General features: G+C 41.4%; 1 protein-coding gene across 1 annotated transcript; it reads left to right on the forward strand.

The window, feature by feature from the left end:
• Positions 1 to 129: 129 nt before the first annotated feature.
• Positions 130 to 23,927, forward strand: LOC120993555 (gastrula zinc finger protein XlCGF71.1-like). Its single transcript, XM_040422034.1, has 2 exons — positions 130 to 213; positions 23,403 to 23,927. Exons 1-2 carry the CDS (start codon positions 130 to 132, stop codon positions 23,925 to 23,927), a joined length of 609 nt encoding a protein of 202 aa, XP_040277968.1.
• Positions 23,928 to 25,242: the final 1,315 nt, after the last annotated feature.

Below are 25,242 nucleotides of genomic sequence, written 5' to 3' on the forward strand. Positions count from 1 at the left end.
GCAGCGGGATACGAAATACCCCTTCTGGACAACTCCGTCATCAGCCTAGGGATGGTCCAAGTGCGAAGAGACGACACACTGCCCCCTTCTGACATCCTGGCGGGGTTCTCGTCGACCGAAGCCTCCACTATGTCTGAAGCACGTGACATATCCTGTGGATACAGTTTGCACAAATCAAACCCTGACTGTCAACCGACACCGGGACCATGTGACGTGAGCTGTGAGTAGGCCGAGATCCATGCAACTGTGAAGAATACGTGTGAAAAGGGACGAGAGGACCTGAGACAAGGAGAAGCAATAGCCGAACCTAGAACACCCCAGTGATTGGTGAGTCTGACAGTGGCACCACTGACCCACTACCAGAAGGAGAGAATGGAATAGTAACGTGACATAGCTACTGCCATACTGTACCCTGATGGTTGAACAACGTGCAGAATATATTTGAAGAAGGACGACACAGATCCTGGAATAAAATGACATGTAAGATCCTTGCGTAAGACATACCGCCAGGCGTAGATGCGTGTGACCAACAACACGGAGATCCTCTGACTAGCACTGAACAAGTATGTCGCCCCCTCCCTAAAAACAACTCCGTCAATCAAAAGCATGTATATATATATATTTTTTATATTTATCCCCCTATTTTTATTAATTTTTCATTTCTTTTTTTCTTTTTTAAATAATATTAATTCCCCTATTTTTTTTTTTTTTTTAACAACCCTAACTAAATTTCCCTAAGGTGGTCATAGCTCTGGTGGCCACTAGATGGAGCCAACACAGAGCACAGAGCCATGGACTGCACTGCCGGCAGTCACCACTAGAGGGAGCCTGCACCATCCAACACTGCCCATAGACTGTGTCGGCTCCGGCGGCCACCAGGGGGAGCCCACACAGTTACCAGCTGCCTGCAGCTCGTGGAGAAGAGCACAAGCAGGACGCTCGGGTAAGTGCGTCGCAAATGACATGGGGCCAGTGCGGGCATAAGGGGGGGGGTATGGACCACACTGCTGACAAGGACCCTGCGTAACTAGTGGCACAGCGGCCCGTGCCAGACATTAAGGGGGGAGAAATTCGAATCGGGATCACGCTGACCCCTGCACCCTACGATTCATGCCATGTGGGAGCCGACGCTGCCTGGCAGACGCTCCGGTGCAGTGTGGCTCCCCCGTTACCTAGGGAGCCGGCACTGCCGGCCGGACTTGTGAGATCGAGACTGCAAGTGTGGCAGTCACTTACCTGATCCAGTAGCTGTGGTAGTAGTGTTTGCAAGGCGCACAAACGAACTTCTAGGAGCTTAAACAGAAGCAATCCTCACGCACGAAACGAGGCCAGCGTTGACACGTTGTTCATTGAAGGAGGGGCAGAGGTGCCATGATATAGGCAACCGTGCCCCTCCCACAAATACAGGCCAATGAATCGGCCTTACCACATATTACTACTAAAAGATCAAGATCTTCCTTAAGATTGCATTACATTAGTGGTTGTAGCGGATTGCGTTTGGCTACAATAGATGTTTCATCTGTACTGTTGAATGGATTTACAATGTTATGTTAAATTCCCTAATCAGTATGTAACATGCGGAACATTCGTCTGGTTGTGCGATAGAAACACAATGGCTACAATGGATGTCTCAAAAGGATTGTTGATTGAATTACTTCTCAGACTGAGGGGAGGGGTGTCGGAATATTTATGCTGTCTCCGATTGACAGTCTATATTATTTATGTGAATAAATTAAAATCTGTAATGAAGAAGATTCTAATTTATTATCATAAATATCAAGCTAAAACAAGCTCGTGATCTGCGTTGAATTGAAGACAAAACCCAGTTACAGACAAAATATATATGTAATTTATTAATACAATTTTTATTACAAAATAATATATAATAAAATTGGTGACAATTGAAATTCAATCAATGATATGCACAATAGTGAGAAAGTCAAAAATAATTGAGAATATACAGGGAGTGCAGAATTATTAGGCAAGTTGTATTTTTGAGGATTAATTTTATTATTGAACAACAACCATGTTCTCAATGAACCCAAAAAAACTCATTAATATCAAAGCTGAATATTTTTGGAAGTAGTTTTTAGTTTGTTTTTAGTTTTAGCTATTTTAGGGGGATATCTGTGTGTGCAGGTGACTATTACTGTGCATAATTATTAGGCAACTTAACAAAAAACAAATATATACCCATTTCAATTATTTATTTTTACCAGTGAAACCAATATAACATCTCAACATTCACAAATATACATTTCTGACATTCAAAAACAAAACAAAAACAAATCAGTGACCAATATAGCCACCTTTCTTTGCAAGGACACTCAAAAGCCTGCCATCCATGGATTCTGTCAGTGTTTTGATCTGTTCACCATCAACATTGCGTGCAGCAGCAACCACAGCCTCCCAGACACTGTTCAGAGAGGTGTACTGTTTTCCCTCCTTGTAAATCTCACATTTGATGATGGACCACAGGTTCTCAATGGGGTTCAGATCAGGTGAACAAGGAGGCCATGTCATTAGATTTTCTTCTTTTATACCCTTGATTGCCAGCCACGCTGTGGAGTACTTGGACGTGTGTGATGGAGCATTGTCCTGCATGAAAATCATGTTTTTCTTGAAGGATGCAGACTTCTTCCTGTACCACTGCTTGAAGAAGGTGTCTTCCAGAAACTGGCAGTAGGACTGGGAGTTGAGCTTGACTCCATCCTCAACCCGAAAAGGCCCCACAAGCTCATCTTTGATGATACCAGCCCAAACCAGTACTCCACCTCCACCTTGCTGGCGTCTGAGTCGGACTGGAGCTCTATGCCCTTTACCAATCCAGCCACGGGCCCATCCATCTGGCCCATCAAGACTCACTCTCATTTCATCAGTCCATAAAACCTTAGAAAAATCAGTCTTGAGATATTTCTTGGCCCAGTCTTGACGTTTCAGCTTGTGTGTCTTGTTCAGTGGTGGTCGTCTTTCAGACTTTCTTACCTTGGCCATGTCTCTGAGTATTGCACACCTTGTGCTTTTGGGCACTCCAGTGATGTTGCAGCTCTGAAATATGGCCAAACTGGTGGCAAGTGGCATCTTGGCAGCTGCACGCTTGACTTTTCTCAGTTCATGGGCAGTTATTTTGCGCCTTGGTTTTTCCACACGCTTCTTGCGACCCTGTTGACTATTTTTAATGAAACGCTTGATTGTTCGATGATCACGCTTCAGAAGCTTTGCAATTTTAAGAGTGCTGCATCCCTCTGCAAGATATCTCACTATTTTTGACTTTTCTGAGCCTGTCAAGTCCTTCTTTTGACACATTTTGCCAAAGGAAAGGAAGTTGCCTAATAATTATGCACACCTGATATAGGGTGTTGATGTCATTAGACCACACCCCTTCTCATTACAGAGATGAACATCACCTAATATGCTTAATTGGTAGTAGGCTTTCGAGCCTATACAGCTTGGAGTAAGACAACATGCATAAAGAGGATGATGTGGTCAAAATACTCATTTGCCTAATAATTCTGCACGCAGTGTATATATACACAATTATGCCTTCTTATAATGATACCCCTCAATTATATTTTAAATCAATTTAATACTTGATTTCTCTCAGCCGACAAATGTCTGATTAAACCCAAATTTGGTTTATCTATTATCTATACAGATATATATGTATATAATCAACCATACCGGTCTAGAACTGAATTCAATTCCTTGGAGATAATACCATGTTTTCACCAGTATATTTTCAATCTCCCTGTATTGGATTAATTTTCAGGATGATGCTGCAGGTACAACCCAATCTTATTCCAAAACAGATACTATACACAAAGTATGGTTAATTGAATATATATAGATATGTATAATATTAATTAATTATCCTATAAAATATAGGTAAGGTTATACTATAACAAAATGTCAGCTAGCAGAAATCAGTTTCAATGGTTCTAAGATGGCTGCCTCCAATGACTGAAAAGGTGGTCAGGGCTGGATCTGGTCTTTTCCCTTGATGATCTTCCCTTGATGATGATAGTTAGAGAGCTGATGATGGTCAGAGAGCTCCCTTCTGTCAGCCCATACCAATTTTTTATCCTATCTTAGAAAGGGCTTGGCCAAGTTTTATCATTAACTAGTGACCTCACTTTATAATTAATAGAACCTCCCTAGGGAAAATACACCCTAAACCTTTATGTTACCCTAACACTAGATGGCACTAGTACTCCATACAAAAGTCGAGGCACTTATTTATGTTTTCTATATATTCCCTTATTCATTTACTAGCAATAAATTTTAACTAAGGTTTCAGACAAAACCTTGAGGAGATCTTGAATAGACAATGACTTTTGTATTTAGTCAAACACCTCGTATACCCCTTAATCTTTTGACCAGACCAAATTAAATCAAGATACACATGACCATTCTTAGGTCATTGTTCTGGGGAAAAGACAGGGTTTGTTTATGACCACCTGTGTCCACATTTCTCCATTCAAGAAAACCTTAAGGAAAGAGATCATTAATTTGTGTTTTACTCTGGGAGAGATTCTAACAATGACATAGGAGTTTGTACCTTATCTAGGCAATTAGTTTTCATTAGACCTTGGGACATCTCCTTCTCACAAAAACAGACTTGGGTAAACACTCTGGTATATAATGTTAATCCTTGGTTATTAATCCTGAACTCACCCTGCACTTTTTAAAATAAGACAAAATGGTTGTTCTTTAGGTTCATGTCCATACATCTTATATAGGCCTTATACTTATGGACTTTATTTATACCCAATAGTTCTGACAGGGGATGTGTGGGCTGTAACCAGTCTGTGATTAAAGAATGGATAATTTTCTATAGGTGTCTCCCTTGCATGGGAGAGGGGCATAAAAGTAGGGAATGTGGCATTAAACAGGGTTTTGCTCCTGATACTGTCTGTCAGTGTCGTCCAGTTATTGGGAAGAGTGATGGGATATTAGTTGATGGTTTTGTTTACTAATAATGCTGTGCTTCCTGTGTGAACTACTTGATCCCAAAATAAACCCATTTAATACCGGCAGACAAAGCCTATGTTGCATTATGGCTCCGCTACAGTGGTTTATGTGGTTAAATATTTGGGGTGTGTGTGTATATACACCATGTACAGAATTATTAGGCAAATGAGTATTTTGACCACATCATCCTCTTTATGCATGTTGTCTTACTCCAAGCTGTATAGGCTCGAAAGCCTACTACCAATTAAGCATATTAGGTGATGTGCATCTCTGTAATGAGAAGGGGTGTGGTCTAATGACCAACACCCTATATCAGGTGTGCATAATTATTAGGCAACTTCCTTTCCTTTGGCAAAATGGGTCAAAAGAAGGACTTGACAGGCTCAGAAAAGTCAAAAATAGTGAGATATCTTGCAGAGGGATGCAGCACTCTTAAAATTGCAAAGTTTCTGAAGCGTGATCATCGAACAATCAAGCGTTTCATTCAAAATAGTCAACAGGGTCGCAAGAAGCGTGTGGAAAAACCAAGGCGCAAAATAACTGCCCATGAACTGAGAAAAGTCAAGCGTGCAGCTGCCAAGATGCCACTTGCCACCAGTTTGGCCATATTTCAGAGATGCAACATCACTGGAGTGCCCAAAAGCACAAGGTGTGCAATACTCAGAGACATGGCCAAGGTAAGAAAGGCTGAAAGACGACCACCACTGGACAAGACACACAAGCTGAAACGTCAAGACTGGGCCAAGAAATATCTCAAGACAGATTTTTCTAAGGTTTTATGGACTGATGAAATGAGAGTGAGTCTTGATGGGCCAGATGGATGGGCCCGTGGCTGGATTGGTAAAGGGCAGAGAGCTCCAGTCCGACTCAGACGCCAGCAAGGTGGAGGTGGAGTACTGGTTTGGGCTGGTATCATTAAAGATGAGCTTGTGGGGCCTTTTCGGTTTGAGGATGGAGTCAAGCTCAACTCCCAGTCCTACTGCCAGTTTCTGGAAGACATCTTCTTCAAGCAGTGGTACAGGAAGAAGTCTGCATCCTTCAAGAAAAACATGATTTTTATGCAGGACAATGCTCCATCACACGTGTCCAAGTACTCCACAGCGTGGCTGGCAAGAAAGGGTATAAAAGAAGAAAATCTAATGACATGGCCTCCTTGTTCACCTGATCTGAACCCCATTGAGAACCTGTGGTCCATCATCAAATGTGAGATTTACAAGGAGGGAAAACAGTACACCTCTCTGAACAGTGTCTGGGAGGCTGTGGTTGCTGCTCCACGCAATGTTGATGGTGAACAGATCAAAACACTGACAGAATCCATGGATGGCAGGCTTTTGAGTGTCCTTGCAAAGAAAGGTGGCTATATTGGTCACTGATTTGTTTTTGTTTTGTTTTTGAATGTCAGAAATGTATATTTGTGAATGTTGAGATGTTATATTGGTTTCACTGGTAAAAATAAATAATTGAAATGGGTATATATTTGTTTTTTGTTAAGTTGCCTAATAATTATGCACAGTAATAGTCACCTGCACACACAGATATCCCCCTAAAATAGCTAAAACTAAAAACAAACTAAAAACTACTTCCAAAACTATTCAGCTTTGATATTAATGAGTTTTTTGGGTTCATTGAGAACATGGTTGTTGTTCAATAATAAAATTAACCCTCAAAAATACAACTTGCCTAATAATTCTGCACTCCCTGTATACACTCACCTAAAGAATTATTAGGAACACCATACTAATACGGTGTTGGACCCCCTTTTGTCTTCAGAACTGCCTTAATTCTACGTGGTATTGATTCAACAAGCTGCTGATATCATTCTTTAGAAATGTTGGCCCATATTGATAGGATAGCATCTTGCAGTTGATGGAGATTTGAGGGATGCACATCCAGGGCACAAAGCTCCCGTTCCACCACATCCCAAAGATGCTCTATTGGGTTGAGATCTGGTGACTGTGGGGGCCATTTTAGTACAGTGAACTCATTGTCATGTTCAAGAAACCAATGTGAAATGATTCGAGCTTTGTGACATGGTGCATTATCCTGCTGGAAGTAGCCATCAGAGGATGGATACATGTTCTCATTCTGTTTACGCCAAATTCGGACTCTACCATTTGAATGTCTCAACAGAAATCGAGACTCATCAGACCAGGCAACATTTTTCCAGTCTTCAACAGTCCAATTTTGGTGAGCTCGTGCAAATTGTAACCTCTTTTTCCTATTTGTAGTGGAGATGAGTGGTACCCGGTGGGGTCTTCTGCTGTTGTAGCCCAGCTGCCTCATGGTTGTGCGTGTTGTGGCTTCACAAATGCTTTGCTGCATACCTCGGTTGTAACGAGTGGTTATTTCAGTCAACGTTGCTCTTCTATCAGCTTAAATCAGTCGGCCCATTTTCTGCTGACCTCTAGCATCCACAAGGCATTTTTGCCCACAGGACTGCCGCATAATGGATGTTTTTCCCTTTTCACACCATTATTTGTAAACCCTAGAAATGGTTGTGCGTGAAAATCCCAGTAACTGAGCAGATTGTGAAATACTAAGACCAGCCCGTCTGGCACCAACAACCATGCCATGCTCAAAATTGCTTAAATCACCTTTCTTTCCCATTCTGACATTCAGTTTGGAGTTCAGGAGATTGTCTTGACCAGGACCACCCCCCTAAATGCATTGAAGCAACTGCCATGTGATTGGTTGACTAGATAATTGCATTAATGAGAAATAGAACAGGTGTTCCTAATAATTCTTTAGGTGAGTATATATATATATATGTGTGTGTGTGTAAAATGCATGAAATCATCCAGTGACATCATACATCTGTACCGAGCAGTGTGTATAACTATATAAATACAATCACAGTGAGGTAGAGATGTATGATGTAAGCAGATGATTTTAAACGTGTCACACCAGGTATTAAGTAATCATTTTTAAATGGATTAAATACGAATGTAGTAGATTTAACACACATGCTTTAGGAGACGTGTTATGTAAACAAAATGCAGTTAAAGGGATTCTGTCACCAGGTTTCACCCCCTCCAGCTCTCCCTCCCTCCCCCCTCCTTCTGCTCTAACATTTCGCGCGTGCACACAGGGCTCTGCCAGTGTGCAGGTCATCGAGAGGTTGAGCGAAGTGCCGGCGCATGCGCACTTCGCTCTATGAAGCCGAACGGAGAAGTCCGCACTGGCGCATCAGGCAGAGCCCTGTGCGCACGCGCGAGATGTTAGAGCAGAAGGAGGGGGGAGGGAGATCCGGAGGCTTCACACAGGATTATGAGGCGGCGCTGAGGTCGGGAAAGGCGGAGCTGGGCACGAACGGCGGCGGGTGCGGGCGGCAGCTTGGATCCATTTACATCCCCTTGGGCACCTTATTTTGTTGAATGACAGGTTAGTAATAGCGTTTTTTTTAGCAAAATGACCCTACAGATTACATTTATAAGACCACATTAGGAATCGAGAAAGCTCCCTGAACATAACCATATTTTTATCTGGAGGGGGTGAAACCTGGTGACAGAATCCCTTTAAATGCGTTAAGCTATTTTTTTTAAATGGATTCTGTTTCAACATAACGCAATAAGTTAAGAGGTTGTGTGTTATCCCAACTACATCTGTACGGATTAGCAGCATAACTGAGTATATACATTACATAGTGTTGTAGAAAGAGATACAAAAGTCATGTAAATATTGTACCTGGACACAATCGTTCGCTCATCTCCTTTACAAGATTGGGCTTATACCTCTTCAGATCGCACCACTTCTTCTGTAGTTCTCAATCTTTGTGCCACAAGGAGAATTTCATATATAACTCTGCACGGAGAGACCTCAGGATGGCCCGCTTCTCCACTCTCTTCTTGGTAAGGGCCTATCCCCGCACCAACAAACACTGCAAGATAAAGATGCAAGCATATGATTGCAATTTTTTTTAATTCTACGTTTTAAAAAATATGTCCTCAACAAACCAGCAAAAAGTAGTTACGTCTTTGAAGGGGAAATATTAGATTGAATGTTACCATTATAAGATCGGCTTGTATTGCGATTGTATGTGTATGGTATCTGAGTGAGCAATCGGATATTGGCCAGCTAAGCTGCAATGTACCTGTCTAGAGAAGTGACGGTACGGTATTGGGTGTACTGCTGGTTTGCATCCCCGTGGTGCACCCTGGGTATAGCTAAATGAACCAGCAAATACGGTGAGACAAAGAAAGCTTATGGACATAAAATATAATCTATATATATTGTGTTTGTGTGTGTGTGTATGGTATATAGTGTATGGAACCGTATATAGTGTATGGTATATAGTGTGTGGTATATATTGAGTGACAGGAAAATGGACGTGCTATGTGCATGTGATAGAAATGTATCTGTTGTCCATACATACATGCTACAAACATAGTGCTGTGAAGTAACAAGAGTACTTAGTGCAACAATCTGTATTATCTACTCTTACCATAAAAACGTTTTTTTGGTAAGAAAAAAAAAATCACATTCATATAGCAAATATTCGTACTTACGAATATTTCGCTAGACTCGATCTACATATAATAATTGTGACATGCATGCTATATGATGAAATTTAAGTACTGTAATATAATATTACTTACGGCTATGACGATTTCATCCTCGGCTTTTATAAAGCGGTGGACATATAACGTTCATGATTTTTCAGTTTAAATCGTGATCTCGAATATTAAAAATATTCTATATTCTTGGATTAGAATATGACAAATATTCTAAAAAGCGAATATATAGCAATATAGCGAATATATTCGTTATTTAGAATATTCGTCATTTTTTTGTCCATCTGAAAACGTGATTCCTTCCTGCTTCAGTTGCTTGTGGGCCAATGACTCATTGACCCACAAGCAAGAAGCAGGGAGGAATCATGTTTTCAGATGGAAAAAATATGAATTTTCGATATAGCGAATATATAGCACTATATTCGAAATATTCGAGAATTCTCAAAGTTGCGATATTTGAGATAAAAAATTGCTATTCGAATATTCGTGCTCAACACTAGTTATAACCATGCTATAACAGAAAACCATAACGGAATCCCTAACGCTAGTGTGAACCCACCCTAACCCCTTTAATTTTTATTTATCAGATTGCTTCTTACTAAGCAGCAGAAATATCTCTGATGAAGTAATGGTGGAACAAGCAGCATCCAGTTTGGATTTCTATTTTAGATTGTCATGTTTTTTCCTTCTTCTATATTTAATCTAAAAAAATGCAGAGTTCACAAAAGAGCAACTGACATTCTTCTCTAAGCTGATCAATTGTTATAAAGCATAATATGTTCTATGGACTAAGGATTGTGAAATAGACTCAATGGTATAAGTGGTATCTAATGAAGGAATAATCATAGTCAGGAGAAATCCAAGCAGATGACCAGAAGAGGTCTACATTCTCAGAACTGGAAATGAAGACACAGATATCTGGGAGCCCAGTGAGGACAGTCTTAACTTGTATCATGGTGATGGCCACAAGTAAACTACAGAGCAGATGATGTAGAGATTGTGTCATATATAAAAAACTGATGTATCTGATCATGAAATGTGTGTGGTTGATTAAAGCTGACCCAGTAATGCATAATTTATAACTGAATCGTATCGGCCTGATTTCTGAAAATAATAAATAATCCTATAACAAGTTGTCATAGAGGGTTTATAATAAAAGTATTTATAATCTGTTCTACTGAATATAATATGAAGTATTTCATATCTGTGAATTATAGATGGAGAGTCATGTGGTTGTAGGTCTGGATGGAATGTATCTCATCAGGATGTAAAATGCTCATTGTTTACACTGATTCTCATATGAAAAGGTCTCAGAGTATCCCAGGAATCTCTTACAGATGCTAAATAGGAGTGTGAACAATAGGTCTCTACCCTGCAAATACAATGTGTAAATGAAGAACCATCTCAGGAGGCCAGAAAATGCTAAACTTGTTGATGAGAAGGTGTGGCCATTATTCTTCCATTGCATATTGTAATGAGGGAAGAAAGATCTGATGAACAAAGTTTCATGATTATGAAGGTGGGACTGGGCACCTCTCGGGGGAAGAGGAGGAGCAGATAGCTATAGCCACCAAAGAGGTATAAAAGACCCAAGCATGGCTCAGAAAGCCAGAATTCACCAAGGGAATTCACTTGGATCACTGACTTGCTGAGGAGAAAACACTGAATGGAGATCAAGTACTGAGTGTGTAGAGGGTCCATGTCTGGTAAGTACTGACTGTGCTGTGTATAAGGACAATGTGTCTTTGTCTGTAATGTAATTATACACGCAGTGTACATACATGTGATAGTACATACCTGTAACTGTGCAGGGAACACGGACAATCACCGATCCTGACTGCCATCACTGGACTGTACCAATAAATTTGTGAAAGAGTTTTACTCACAGGACTAATCTGTAATTAACTCACACATCATTTTCTCTATAGAGACCATAATCTGCTCCTCTAACTAGAGATATCTGTGTATCTACAGTTACAGTCAGGTCCATAAATATTGAGACATCAAAACAATTATAACATTTTTGGCTCTATACACCACCACAATGTATTTGAAATTAAACAAACAAAATTTATTGATGATGTGACTGCGGACAAAAGCAGCAGGATGAAGTCTGAAGTGTTTCGGGCAATATTATCTGCTCATATTCAGCCAAATGCTTCAGAACTCATTGGACGGCGCTTCACAGTGCAGATGGACAATGACCTAAAGCATACTGAAAAAGCAACCAAAGAGTTTTTTAAGGGAAAGAAGTGGAATGTTATGCAATGGCCAAGTCAATCACCTGACCTGAATCCGATTGAGCATGCATTTCACTTGCTGAAGACAAAACTGAAGGGAAAATGCCCCAAGAACAAGCAGGAACTGAAGACAGTTGTAGTAGAAGCCTGGGAGAGCATCACCAGGGATGAAACCCAGCGTCTGGTGATGTCTATACGTTCCAGACTTCAGGCTGTAATTGACTGCAAAGGATTTGCAACCAAGTATTAAAAAGTGAAAGTTAGATTTATGATTATTATTATGTCCCATTACTTTTGGCCCCTTAACAAGTAGGAGGAACATATGCAAACTGTTGTAATTACTGCACCGTTCACCTGATTTGGATGTAAATGCCCTCAAATTAAAGCTGACAGTCTGCAGGTAAAGCACATCTTGTTTATTTCATTTCAAATCCATTGTGGTGGTGTATAGAGACAAAAATGTTAGAATTGTGTCCATGTCCCAATATTTATGGACCTGACTGTATATAATACAGGTCTGTACACATAACATATATTGTAGACAGTACATAGTGTAGAGGATGGTGGAGCACAAAACATTGCCTTTTCATGCTATTTTGTGCCGTCATGACTTCCATAAATGATTTCTTAATGTCATATCCTACTTGTGGGCAGTCTTCTAATGTGTACTTATATAATATGGAGGTAAAGAGTTTCCTCCTTGTAGGGATTATTCAAAACGTTAATGGGGTTTGGGGTCCATTTGCCAGTTTTTTTTAATGGATTTTTGAATTGTCCATAGGATGTAAATTCTACCATACCAATGGTATCCATGTATTACCTATATGCCAGTTAATATCAATAGATAAATCAAAAAGACCGCAATTCAATCTCCTTGCTTTCCTTAAATCCTACTTTCTGGGCAATCAAATGACATGAAAAAGTCTGGTGACTGAAAATGTTTGCCGTCTATGATCTGATTTGTCCCTTAAAACATGAGAAACCAATAAAAATGTATTGAACGTGAGTTTAGAGAGTGAAGAAGTTTCAATGATCAATAGTGTTGGCAGTTTAAGAGCTACCAGCACCTCCCGGATAGACAGAGAGCAAGGATTGTCCGGTTTTAGATTTATTAACCTCTTCCCGACCGCAATCTGTATATATACGTGATAGCTGCACATACCCCGTGCAGCTACCACGTGTATAAACGTCAAACCAGCTCTTTAATCCAAGCGCTGCAAAGCGCTTGGATTAAAGCTTCTGCCCGAGCCCTGCTGCTGTCACGGACAGCATACAGTGCAGTAATGCCGGCAAGGGACCAATCAGAGTGGCCCCTTGCCGACAATCGATCCGATTGGTTAGTCTGTGCAGACTAACCAATCGGATCGCGGCAGTGAAAAAAATGCCGGTTTCATACTCTGATCTTCGCTCTGCAGATCAGAGCATGAAATCAGGTAGGGTCCTCATAATACCCCCCCATCTGTGCCCCCCGATCTGTGGCTGTGCCCCTCCAAGCCCCCCCTTGTGTCCGTCTGCAGATCATCTAGAGGCAGGCAGCTTCCCTGATGCGGTCCGCCCCCTCCCCGCCCCATGCTTTCATTCTGACCCGCCCATCCTGCCCCAGCCTCCTTCAATATTGGCGGCCATACCCCCCCCCGATTCCCCCCCCTTTCCAGCGCTGCCCCCGAACCCCCCGATCCCCCTGCTGTTTGTGATCGCGGCGGCTCCATTACTGAGCCGCCTGCCATCTGCAGAGAGTGTCAGCTCTATGCTGACACTCTCCTGTAACCCCATAGATGCCGCGATTGCGGCATTTATGAGGTTAATAGAGGGAGGGAGCTCCCTCTCTCAACCATCGGGGCTGCAGCGCTGTGATTGCGGCACCCGATGGTTGCCATGGCAACCGGACGCTTTGCAAAAGCGTCCGCTGTTGCCACCTACAGGGCACCTAATAGTATTATACTTTGCAATGCAAGAGCATTGCAAAGTATAGTACAGCCATCAGCTTCACTGGATCTTCATGATCCAAGTGGGACTTGATAAAAAAAGAAAGCGAAAATAATAAAAATGAAAAAAAAAATGTAAATTAAAAAAATTGCCTTTTTCTATAAAAAAAATGAAAAAATGAAATAAACTACACATATTAGGTGTCATCGCGTCCGTAACAACCGTCTCTATAAATATATCACATGATAGACCCCGTCCGATAAACACCATAAAAATAAAATAAAAAAAACAGTGTCAAAAAAGCTATTTTTGTCACCTTACATCACAAAAAGTGCAACAGCAAGCGATCAAAAAGGTTTATGACCCCCAAAATATTACCAATCAAACCATCACCTAGTTCCGCAAAAAATGATACCCTATTTAAGACAATCGCCCAAAAAATAAAAAAGCTATGGCTCTCAGACTATAGAGACACTAAAACATCATTTTTTTGGTTTCAGAAATGCTATTATTGTGTAAAACTTAAATAAATAAGAAAAAGTATACATATTAGGTATTGCCACGTCCGTAACGATCTTTTCTATAAAACTATCACATGACCTAACTTATCAGATGAACGCTGTAAAAATAAATAAATGAAAACTGTTCCAAAACAGCCACTTTTTGGGTCACCTTGCCCCATAAAGTGTAATAATGAATGATCAAAAAATCCTATGTACCCAAAAATGGTACCAATAAAAACCTCAACACTTTCTGCAAAAAACGAGCCCCTGCGCAAGACGATCGGCAGAAAAATAAAAAACATATGGCGTTCAGAAAACCAATCCAGCACAATCTACCTTCCAAAAACCGTATGGCATTCCTTTCTTTCTGCGCCCTGCCGTGTGCCTGTACAGCAGTTTACGACCACATGTGGGGTGTTTCTGTAAACCGCGGAATCAGGGTAATAAATATTGAGTTTTGTTTGGCTGTTAACCCTCAATGTGTTAAAGAAAAAAAATTATAAAATGGAAAATCTGCCAAAAAAGTGAAATTTAGAAATTTAATCTCCATTTTCCTTTAATTCTTGTGGAACGCCTAAAGGGTTAACAAAGTTTGTAAAATCAGTTTTGAGTAACTTGAGGGGTGAAGTTTCTACAATGGGGTCATTTATGGGGGTTACCACTATGTAAGCCCCACAAAGTGACTTCAGACCTGAACTGGTTCTTAAAAAGTGGGTTTTGGAAATTTTCTTAAAAATTGTAAGAATTGCTTCTAAACTTCTAAGCCTTCTAACGTCCTAAAAAAATAAAATGACATTTCCAAAATGATGCCAACATAAAGTAGACATATGGGGAATGTTAAGTAATAAATATTTTATTAGGTATCACTTTCTGTTTTAGAAGCAAAGAATTAGAAATTTGGAAAATTGTGAATTTTTCTAAATTTTTTGTAAATTTGGGATTTTTTCATAAATAAAGGTGAAAAATATTGACTCAAATATATGACTATCATGAAGTACAATGTGTCACGAGAAAACAATTTAAGAATGGCGTGGATAAGTAAAAGTGTTCCAAAGCTATTACCACATAAAGTAACGCATGTCAGATTTGTAAATTTTGACCTGGACACTGGGGCATCAATGACCCTTGGTCATGAAAGGGTTAAATAAGTAATCTCATAAAAAATTAAAAAATAAACTCACAAGGGACTGATAAAATCTAATCAAGGTGTCATGTCTGTTTCATGGTACAAGCCCAGGATAATGCTACATAGCACATGGGCCAAAGTGTAAAGTTCATATAGAAATAATATTACAGTGCAAAACACCTTTATGTGAACACAATGTTATGGACTGGTCTGCAGGATTAATAATCAAAATTAATTCACACTATAAAGAGATAAGTGGGTAGACGTTCCTAAATACTAATAATATCACAGCCTGATGAACGTTAAAATTAAAAAACAAAACCTTTATTAAAAGTCTGTTTAACCACCTCAGCCCCCAGTGCTTAAACACCCTGAAAGACCAGGCCACTTTTTACACTTCTGACCTACACTACTTTCACCGTTTATTGCTCGGTCATGCAACTTACCACCCAAATGAATTTTACCTCCTTTTCTTCTCACTAATAGAGCTTTCATTAGGTGGTATTTCATTGCTGCTGACATTTTTACTTTTTTTGTTATTAATCGAAATTTAACGATTTTTTTGCAAAAAAATGACATTTTTCACTTTCAGTTGTAAAATTTTGCAAAAAAAACGAGATCCATATATAAATTTTACTCTAAATTTATTGTTCTACATGTCTTTGATAAAAAAAAAAATGTTTGGGTAAAAAAAAAAATGGTTTGGGTAAAAGTTATAGCGTTTACAAACTATGGTACAAAAATGTGAATTTCCGCTTTTTGAAGCAGCTCTGACTTTCTGAGCACCTGTCATGTTTCCTGAGGTTCTACAATGCCCAGACAGTACAAACACCCCACAAATGACCCCATTTCGGAAAGTACACACCCTAAGGTATTCGCTTATAAACATAGTGAGTTCATAGAACTTTTTATTTTTTGTCACAAGTTTGCGGAAAATGATGATTTTTTTTTTTTTTCCTTACAAAGTCTCATATTCCACTAACTTGTGACAAAAAATAAAAAGTTCTATGAACTCACTATGCCCATCACGAAATACCTTGGGGTCTCTTCTTTCCAAAATGGGGTCACTTGTGGGGTAGTTATACTGCCCTGGCATTCTAGGGGCCCAAATGTGTGGTAAGGAGTTTGAAATCAAATTCTGTAAAAACTGACCAGTGAAATCCGAAAGGTGCTCTTTGGAATATGGGCCCCTTTGCCCACCTAGGCTGCAAAAAAGTGTCACACATCTGGTATCTCCGTACTCAGGAGAAGTTGGGGAATGTGTTTTGGGGTGTCATTTTACATATACCCATGCTGGGTGAGAGAAATATCTTGGCAAAAGACAACTTTTCCCATTTTTTTATACAAAGTTGGCATTTGACCAAGATATTTATCTCACCCAGCATGGGTATATGTAAAAAGACACCCCAAAACACATTCCTCAACTTCTCCTGAATACGGAGATACCACATGTGTGACACTTTTTTGCAGCCTAGGTGGGCAAAGGGGCCCATATTCCAAAGAGCACCTTTCGGATTTCACTGGTCAGTTTTTACAGAATTTGATTTCAAACTCCTTACCACACATTTGGGCCCCTAGAATGCCAGGGCAGTATAACTACCCCATAAGTGACCCCATTTTGGAAAGAAGAGACCCCAAGGTATTTGCTGATGGGCATAGTGAGTTCATGGAAGTTTTTATTTTTTGTCACAAGTTAGTGGAATATGAGACTTTGTATGAAAAAAAAAAAAAAAAAAAAATTATCATTTTCCACTAACTTGTGACAAAAAATAAAAAATTCTAGGAACTCGCCATGCCCCTCACGGAATACCTTGGGGTGTCTTCTTTCCAAAATGGGGTCACTTGTGGGGTAGTTATACTGCCCTGGCATTCTAGGGGCCCAAATGTGTGGTAAGGAGTTTGAAATCAAATTCTGTAAAAAATGACCAGTGAAATCCGAAAGGTGCTCTTTGGAATATGGGCCCCTTTGCCCACCTAGGCTGCAAAAAAGTGTCACACATCTGGTATCTCTGTATTCAGGAGAAGTTGAGGAATGTGTTTTGGGGTGTCTTTTTACATATACCCATGCTGGGTGAGATAAATATCTTGGTCAAATGCCAACTTTGTATAAAGAAAATGGGAAAAGTTGTCTTTTGCCAAGATATTTCTCTCACCCAGCATGGGTATATGTAAAATGACACCCCAAAACACATTCCCCAACTTCTCCTGAGTACGGAGATACCAGATGTGTGACATTTTTTTGCAGCCTAGGTGGGCAAAGGGGCCCATATTCCAAAGAGCACCTTTCGGATTTCAATGGAAGTTTTTATTTTTTGTCACAAGTTAGTGGAATATGAGACTTTGTATGAAAAAAAAAAAAAAAAAATCATCATTTTCCACTAACTTGTGACAAAAAATAAAAAATTCTAGGAACTCGCCATGCCCCTCACGGAATACCTTGGGGTGTCTTCTTTCCAAAATGGGGTCACTTGTGGGGTAGTTATACTGCCCTGGCATTCTAGGGGCCCAAATGTGTGGTAAGGAGTTTGAAATCAAATTCTGTAAAAAATGACCAGTGAAATCCGAAAGGTGCTCTTTGGAATATGGGCCCCTTTGCCCACCTAGGCTGCAAAAAAGTGTCACACATCTGGTATCTCTGTATTCAGGAGAAGTTGAGGAATGTGTTTTGGGGTGTCATTTTACATATACCAATGCTGGGTGAGAGAAATATCTTGGCAAAAGACAACTTTTCCCATTTTTTTATACAAAGTTGGCATTTGACCAAGATATTTATCTCACCCAGCATGGGTATATGTAAAAAGACACCCCAAAACACATTCCTCAACTTCTCCTGAATACAGAGATACCAGATGTGTGACACTTTTTTGCAGCCTAGGTGGGCAAAGGGGCCCATATTCCAAAGAGCACCTTTCGGATTTCACAGGCCATTTTTTACAGAATTTGATTTTAAACTCCTTACCACACATTTGGGCCCCTAGAATGCCAGGGCAGTATAACTACCCCACAAGTGACCCCATTTTGGAAAGAAGAGACCCCAAGGTATTCGCTGATGGGCATAGTGAGTTCATGGAAGTTTTTATTTTTTGTCACAAGTTAGTGGTATATGAGACTTTGTATGAAAAAAATAAAAAATAAAAAATAATCATTTTCCACTAACTTGTGACAAAAAATAAAAAATTCTAGGAACTTGCCATGCCCCTCACGGAATACCTTGGGGTGTCTTCTTTCCAAAAGGGGGTCACTTGTGGGGTAGTTATACTGCCCTGGCATTTTCCAGGGGCCCTAATGTGTGGTAAGTAGGTAAATGACCTGCGAAATCCGAAAGGTGCTCTTTGGAATGTGGGCCCCTTTGCCCACCTAGGCTGCAAAAAAGTGTCACACATGTGGTATCGCCGTATTCAGGAGAAGTTGGGGAATGTGTTTTGTGGTGTCATTTTACATATACCCATGCTGGGTGAGAGAAATATCTTGGCAAAAGACAACTTTTCCCCTTTTTTTATACAAAGTTGGCATTTGACCAAGATATTTATCTCACCCAGCATTTTTTTTTTCCGTTCAGCCTCTGGGCTGAAAGAAAAAAATGAACGGCACAGATTTCTTCATTCGCATCGATCAATGTGGATGAAAAAATCTCTGCCAAAAAAAGAAAAAGGAGGGGAAAGGCGTCTGCCAGGACATAGGAGCTCCGCCCAACATCCATACCCACTTAGCTCGTATGCCCTGGCAAACCCGATTTCTCCATTCACATCAATCGATGTGGATGAATAAATTATTGCCGGGATTTTTTTTTTTATATATACAAAGTGTTTGCCAAAGTATATGAACACCGCCACCTCCTCAGCTCATATGCCTCGGCAAACGTATCTTTTACTGCAGAGGAGAAATCTCGTCTTGCAGCGCCGCATACACCGACTTGCGTGTAATCTGACAGCAGCGCAATGCTTCTGTCCAAATGCACATCAGTGCTGCAGCTAGTCGATCGGTTGGTCCACCTGAAAGGTAAAAAAAAACAAAACAAAAAAGAAAAAACCAGGCCGCAAAGCAATAACTTTATTAACTTTAGAATAGAAAATATTAACTTTTTTTTAACTTTTTTAACTTTTTTACTTACGTAATTTACGTAATTTTTTTTTTGTTTAGTTTTTTTTACCTTTATAGAACAAACCTCTCCTTCCCCATGGGACAATGTGCAAAGCGCAAATCGCCCAAAGATGTGGCAAAGTACGTTATGCACTTTATCCCAGGTGAAAGGAGAGGTTTGCAGCAGCTGTGAGTAAAAGGGCCCTAATAGCCCTGTGTGCCTGTCCTGTGAGATGCAATCCCTATGCTAGGTGTACCTGTGTGTGGTACTTCCGGAAACACTCTCCTAAGCATAAGGCAGGGTGGTCAGGGCAGTCAGGACAGAAATAGCGGGTGTCACGCCTTATTCCACTCCTGCTACAGACACGACATTTTTTTCGGGGTGGCGGTTGGGTTGAGGTACCAGCAACGACACTGGGGAAATGTCGCTCGTGTAGACGGCTAACTACACTGGTGGATGGGGCCACGGAACCTCCTGGGTAAAGGAGGTTCTCGATGATCTCTTCCTGGAATTTGAGGAGGGATCGTGTTCTCCCAGCCTTACTGTAGAGAACAAAACTATTATACAGCGCCAATTGAATTAAATATACAGACACCTTCTTATACCAGCGTCTGGTTCTGCGGGAAACTAAATAGGGAGCCAACATCTGGTCATTGAAGTCCACCCTTCCCATGAGCGCATTATAGTCGTGGACTGAGAGGGGCTTTTCAATGACACGGGTTGCTCTTTCAATTTGGATTGTCGTGTCTGCGTGAATGGAGGAGAGCATGTAAACGTCACGCTTGTCTCTCCATTTCACCGCGAGCAGTTCTTTGTTACACATGGCAGCCCTCTCCCCCCTTGCAAGACGGGTGGTTACAAGCCGTTGGGGGAAGCCCACGCGACTAGTTCGCGCGGTGCCACAGGCGCAAATCCGTTCTAGAAACAAATGCCTAAAGAGGGCCACACTTGTGTAAAAATTGTCCACATAAAGATGGTACCCCTTGCCGAATAAGGGTGACACCAAGTCCCAGACTGTCTTCCCACTGCTCCCCAGGTAGTCAGGGCAACCGACCGGCTCCAGGGTCTGATCTTTTCCCTCATAGATCCGAAATTTGTGGGTATAGCCTGTGGCCCTTTCACAGAGCTTATACAATTTGACCCCATACCGGGCACGCTTGCTTGGGATGTATTGTTTGAAGCCAAGGCGCCCGGTAAAATGTATTAGGGACTCGTCTACGCAGATGTTTTGCTCAGGGGTATACAAATCTGCAAATTTCTGGTTGAAATGGTCAGGAGGTGGTGTTGTCGCTAAAATGCAGAAAACGCAGGATGGCCTCAAATCGTGTCCTGGACATAGCAGCAGAGAACATGGGCATGTGATGAATCGGGTTCGTGGACCAATATGACCGCAATTCATGCTTTTTTGTCAGGCCCATGTTGAGGAGAAGGCCCAGAAAAATTTTAAGTTCGGAAACTTGGACTGGTTTCCACCGGAAAGGCTGGGCATAATAGCTTCCCGGGTTTGCGGTTATAAATTGTGTGGCATACCGGTTTGTCTCTGCCACGACTAAGTCCAAGAGCTCCGCAGTCAAGAACAGCTCAAAAAATCCCAGGGCCGAACCGATTTGAGCCGTCTCAACCCGAACTCCAGACTGGGCGGTGAAAGGGGGAACTACAGGTGCGGCTGAAGTTGGTGACTGCCAATCAGGGTTTGCCAGCACCTCAGGGATTCTAGGGGCTCTACGGGCCTGTCTGCGCAGTGGCTGCGACGGGGTAACTACTGCACGTGCCACCGTACCAGCTTCAACTGCCCTTCTGGTGCTCGCTACTTCACCAGGTTGTACGGCAGTGCTGGTACTAGGTCCAGGAAGGGCTGCGCTGCTGGTGTATGCCTCACCACGTAATCCGACAGCGCCAGCCCCACTCTGCTGCTCTTGAAGCGGATCCTGCGTAACCTGTGGTCTAGCGACACGGGGCCGGGTACGCCTGGTGCTGCCAGGGACCTCAACCTCCTCGTCCGAACTTTGGGTCAGAGAGCCACTGCTTTCTACAGGTTCATATTCTGACCCGCTAGATTTGTCAGATGAGGGTTCCCATTCCTCATCGACTGGGTCAGAATCCTGTAGGCCTCTTCAGAAGAATACCCCCTGTTTGACATTTTGGACTACTTAATTTAGGGGTATTCCCTGAGACTACCCAAGAAAAAAAGCAAACCTGTCTTACAAAGGGGAGGCTAGCGAAGTACCGGAGGCCGCTGCGGTTGATAAAAAATGTCAAAACTGATTTTTTTATCGCCGCAGTGCGTGTAAAGTGAATGTGCAGTGATCAAAAAATAATAATTTTTTGTCACTGCGGTGGGGCGGGCGTGGGTGAACGCACGTGTGGGCGACCGATCAGGCCTGATCGGGCAAACACTGCTTTTTGGGTGGAGGGTGAGCTAAGGTGACACTAATACTATTATAGATCTGACTGTGATCAGTTTTGATCACTTACAGATACTATAAAAGTACAAATGCTAATTAGCGATACGCTAATCAGCGAATAAAAGTGACTGCGGTGCGGTGGGGTGGGCGCTAACTGACGCTAACTACCTAACCAAGGGGCCTAAACTATCCCTAAAACCTAACAGCCAATACTAGTGGAAAAAAAAAGTGACAGTTTACACTGATCACTTTTTGTCTTTCACTAGTGATTGACAGGGGCGATCAAAGGGGTGATCAAAGGGTTAATTGGGGTGCAGGGGGGTGATCTGGGGCTAAGGTGTAGTGTTGGTGCTACTCACAGTTCAGTCTGCTCCTGTGCTGGATCCAACCGACGAAAAGGACCAGCACAGGAGCAGAGAAGCCATATAACAGATCATATTTACTAATATGATCTGTTATCTGGCTTGTGATTCGATTTTTTAAAAATCAGCAACCTGCCAGCGACGATCATTGGCTGGCAGGTTGCTGATGCAATTCTCCTCGAACTTTTGCCGGCCCACGATGCGCATGCGCGGGCCGGCTGTGACCGAAATCTCGCGTCTCTGAATGAAACAACCACCTCCAGGACGCGTCTGTGCGTACAGCGGTCCGGAGGTGGTTAAAAGGGGGCAAAAGGCCTATATGTCACAGTCTGTGACCATCAAGCAACCAGTCTCCAACCTATACAGAGAGGGGTAGCAAATAACTCCTCTGTACAGTTAAGGGACTGGGCTAGAAAACCCTACTTGCTAGCTAGTGATTGCTATAGATAAGCAAGTCAGAGTTGAGGGCACGGTAACCAGTGTGAATGGACACATGTGTCTATATAACAAGTGATCCTGTGGGTGTATATGCAGATGTGGTTGTTCCACCTAGTTCATAGGTCGTATAATGCTAAATACAGTAGATCTCACTGCCTCTACCAGAGTGGAGTCTCTGTGGACCAGAATGTACCCTTGTATAGTACAGAGTTCAGACCAATCTATTTGTATAGCTTGCGGCCAGTATATAGGTCACAACCATGTATTCGCAGCCAGTATGTTTTGGCTCCATCCACACACCTGTAACTAGTATATTTTGGCTCCATCCATTCATCACATACACACTCCAAGGCTATTGGGTAGAATATTGCATCTAGTGCAGCCCTGCCTAAAGAGCCGTGTCCTAGTAATTAGCAGCAGCTAATGAGCTATTTATATATTTGTAGCATTAATTAATTAGTAGCAAGGAAAATAAGGACCATTTAACTTATAAATATGTTCTTCTTTCTCCAGGTGATGACAGGATAAGAAGCTACTAGAAATATCTTTTCTCTTCCTCTTATGACGTAAAAGATAATTAAGTACGACTTGTCAGTAATAGAACTGAACACAGACTGGGTGAAATGTCAACAAGAGCTGAATGTAGGAAACCTTTAGAAATGAAATTTAAGGAAACTCGACAAGGTGAAAGGTCATTTAAATGTCCAGAATGTGGGAAATCATTTATTACAAAAACAAATCTTGTTGAACATCAGAGAATTCACACAGGAGAGAAACCGTATTCATGTATAGAATGTGAGAAGTGTTTTCGTCTGAAGTCAATTCTTTTTCGACATCAGAGAATTCACACAGAAGAGAAGCCATTTTCATGTACAGAATGTGAGAAGTGTTTTAGTCGGAAGTCATATCTTGTTCAACATCAGAGAATTCACACAGGAGAGAAACCGTATTCATGCTCAGAATGTGAGAAGAGTTTTAGTCATAAAATAAATCTTGCACGTCATGAGAAAATTCACACAGGAGAGAAGCTGTTTTCATGTACAGAATGTGAGAAGTGTTTTCGCCAGAAGTCAATTCTTTTTCAACATCAGAGAATTCACACAGAAGAGAAGCCATTTTCATGTACAGAATGTGAGAAGTGTTTTAGTCAGAAGTCACATCTTGTTCAACATCAGAGAATTCACACAGGAGAGAAGCCGTTTTCATGTACAGAATGTGAGAAGTGTTTTAGTCAAAAGTCAGATCTTGTTCAACATCAGATTATTCATACAGGGATAAAGCCATTTAAATGTACAGAATGTGAGAAATGTTTTAAAGATAAATCAAATCTTTTGAAACATTTAAAAATTCACACGAGGAAGTAGCCATGTGTATGTATAGTATGAGAAAAGTATGGAAGAAAGAAGAGACAGAGGGGATATGATAGAAACTTTTAAATACATAAAGGGAATCAACTCGGTAAAGGAGGAGAGCATATTTAAAAGAAGAAAAACTACCACAAGAGGACACAGTTTTAAATTAGAGGGGCAAAGGTTTAAAAGTAATATAGGGAAGTATTATATTCCTGCAGAAGTGGTAGCTGCAAATACAGTGAAGGAGTTTAAGCATGCATGGGATAGGCATAAGGCTATCCTTCATATAAGATAGGGCCAGGGACTATTCATAGGATTCAGATATATTGGGCAGACTAGATGGGCCAAATGGTTCTTATCTGCGACACATTCTATGTTTCTATGTTTCTAAAACAGTAGAATAAAAATGGGTCTTGTGGCAAATCGAAGAGCAGAGAAGTCAAAAGCCTTTGTAATGTTCAGATTGTATGAAATGTGGCAGGTGTGGAGCTCTACTGTAGGACTTGGTACCTTATGATGATTCTTAATTTTTTTCTTTCGATCTTCTTTTATAATAAATTTTACATTGAGTGAATACTGAGTAACGTCTCTTTACACTCAGAGAGTCTCCCCTTGGCTGTGATGTTCATAGAGAGCACAAGATAGGATTTTAACCCCTTAAGGACTGGGCTCATTTTCACCTTAAGGACCATCTCCATTTGCCATAAACTGTTAAAGAATACCTAAAGGGTTAATAAAGTTTGTAATAACATTTTGCGCGTGCGCACAGGGCTCTGCCAGTGTGCAGGTCATTGAGAGGTTGAGCGAAGTGCCGGCGCATGCGCACTTTGCTCTATGAAGCCGAACGGAGAAGTCCGCACGGGCGCATCAGGCAGAGCCCTGTGCGCACGCGCGAGATGTTAGAGCAGAAGGAGGGGGGATGGAGGGAGAGCCGGAAGCGTCACACAGGATTATAAGGCGACGCTGAGGTCGGGAAAGGTGGAGCTGGGCACGAACGGCGGCGGGTGCGGGCGGCAGCTTGGATCCATTTACATCCCCTTGGGCACCTTATTTTGCTCATAAGATTGGGCTTATACCTTTTTAGATCGCACCACTTCTTCTGTAGTTCTCAATCTTTGTGCCACAAGGAGAATTTCATATATAACTCCGCACGGAGAGACCTCAGGATGGCCCGCTTCTCCACTCTCTTCTTGGTAAGGGCCTATCCCCGCACCAACAAACACTGCAAGATAAAGATGCAAGCATATGATTCCAATTTTTTTAATTCTACGTTTTAAAAAATATGTCCTCAACAAACCAGCAAAAAGTAGTTACGTCTTTGAAGGGG

The sequence above is a fragment of the Bufo bufo genome, chromosome 3 (assembly GCF_905171765.1).
Source record: "Bufo bufo chromosome 3, aBufBuf1.1, whole genome shotgun sequence".
Lineage (NCBI taxonomy): Eukaryota > Metazoa > Chordata > Amphibia > Anura > Bufonidae > Bufo > Bufo bufo.